Genomic DNA, 2,283 nt, shown 5'->3' on the forward strand with positions numbered 1-2,283 from the left:
ATCGTCGCTGCCATCTGCCACGCCATCAACCTGCGCAACAAGCACGCCAACATCATCGGCAAGCTCATTGGCCTCTACTGCCACGCCCGCAGCGTCAGTTCGCAGGTGATCCAGGTCTTGCACAAGTTCGGCATCACCCCGTCCAAGGCGACGCTCACGAACACTTGCACTTTGCTCCAGCGCGTTCGCGAGAAGAAGCTCGTCGTGCGGGGCATAGCCTCGTTTGCCATGGACGACTTCAACCGGTGCTCACGCGTCAACCGATTGCGCACCAACGGTAGCTACGCAGTACCTCGCAAGTCGATCGTTTCCGTCGCCAACTGTGTGCCCAACACGAAATCCGTGAAGCGCAACGACAGGCGTGCAATTGGGCCTCCGAACATGCCCGGTGGTTTTTGTACGATCAAGCCGCTTGAAGACGCTGGCTGCTTCAGAGTCGAAACCAATGACATCGGGCTGTACTTGCCATGGCTCATCATGCACCGCGGCATCGAGGTCGTTGGCGAGGTGCATGCGCAGCCGCTGTACGAGTTCACCGAGCTCAGTGGGCGCACGCACTCGTCGTACTTGAAAGGTGTGCGCCTCTTGAAGGTGACGGACAGCGACTTCAAGAATGTCGAGCACGCGTGGACGCACCTCAAGCAGTGCCTTGGTATCCCAGCGTTCAGGAACTACCTCAGGCAGAACGTCCTCTTCATGCCGGGCGACTACTGGGCCCAGCACACGATGAAGCACTTGGTCTTGATCGAACAGCTGCCCGATGACGAGCGCCGCCGAGTCATGGGGACGTGGTTCTCCCAGAACGAGGCGCCGCTTCCAAGCCAGCTCAAGGTCGCCTCGAACATTGTACCGGTGAACGGATTGCTCCACATCTCGCTCACGCTCCTCGAGGCCGTTTGTGGTGCGTTCGACCCGGTCATCCGTCAACTTTGGCCAGTCATCGCGAGCAAGCCGCTGCCCGAGAAGCTCTACCACAACAACATGGTTGACTGCGCCGACGTCATGCTTGGAGCGTACAGTCTTTTGCGCGAAAAGCTTCTCGTTTATATGTCGCGCTTCAACACGGCCGGCATGGACCTCATGAAGCACTTCTTTGAGCATCTCCTGCCACTTGCGACGACGTTCTACAACAAACTCGTGCGCGATGAGTGTAAGCTCGACGATTTGCGCAGCGTGATGCCTTGGGTGGCGCAAGCGTTCATTCTCATGAACCGCCACCACTACAAGCTCTCGGTGCTCGAGTGGATTTGCCAGATCGACCACGTCGAGAAGAACCACCCAACTCTGTACGAAGCTCTTGTCGCTCACCCTCGGTGCCTCCTCGACGAGTACATGATCGAGAACCAGAACAGCATTATTGCTCGTACTACCCGCGCCACGTCGTCCGCCGAGCAAGTTGCATCCGCTGCTTACCGCACGGACGCTCTTCAAGCGAACATCACAGCACTCGAGGCCGCGGTCACGACAAACCCGACGAAGCGGGATCGCAAGACGTCTCTCAAGCCTCTGGTCACGGCGATGACGGGGCCGATCCTCGACATCTTCATTGCGGCTAGCAACAAGAACGCACTCGTCGCGAAGATGATCTTCAAGGCGAAGAAGTGGCAGGTCGAGTCCATCACGGCAACGTTCTTGCCCGCTCATCAATTGTCGCTTCGCGCTTTCCCAGCTTGGTATCACTACCTGAACGAGCAGCAACAGCTGCACCACGGCTTGCCATGTGTGCGTGCGGACAGCTCGGCGGTTGAGCTGCCATTCGAGGAAGGTCCCGTCGCTTCGGCCGATGAGCCTGTATGACCCATACCTCAAATATGCCACTAATCTGGTTCGACGTAGATGTACGATGCGGAAGAAGCCATCAACGCCATGGACGCGGACATTCTCGACATCGACGACGACGACGAGATAGATGAAGGCGCCGATTCGGACGACGAGGAGGCTGAGGATGACCCGGTATGCTGCTACTAGTATATGGTGTGCAAGCGACACCTTCCTCATATATTGGTTGAATAGATGGGCTGCAATGGCGGAGGGGAGTCAAGCGGGTTCAACAGCAACAACGACCTCAATGTGTCACGTACGATCGACTTTAACGCTGATTCGGACGACGACTCGGAAGCTCAAGTCGCAACCAACGGCGGCATGGTCAACGTCGGGGGCAATGGCGTGGCCGTCGACAGCACGTCGGACGATGACTGGGACAGCGTTGGTATGACGGCTGCACTCGACATTTGCGTGGATGGACTCGACTATGAGCCCGAGCGCGAGCCCGAATCTCAACAG

The 2,283-nt window shown here is 57.7% G+C and overlaps 1 protein-coding gene across 1 annotated transcript; it reads left to right on the top strand.

The window, feature by feature from the left end:
* SDRG_17380 (hypothetical protein) lies at positions 1 to 2,283 on the top strand (the record flags this gene model as incomplete). The annotated part of the gene is made up of 3 exons (XM_008623622.1): positions 1 to 1,791; positions 1,837 to 1,953; positions 2,014 to 2,283. Coding segments are annotated over exons 1-3 (1,950 nt in total), but the record flags the coding sequence as incomplete, so codon positions are not given.

Source organism: Saprolegnia diclina (genome assembly GCF_000281045.1).
Source record: "Saprolegnia diclina VS20 unplaced genomic scaffold supercont1.314, whole genome shotgun sequence".
Lineage (NCBI taxonomy): Eukaryota > Oomycota > Saprolegniomycetes > Saprolegniales > Saprolegniaceae > Saprolegnia > Saprolegnia diclina.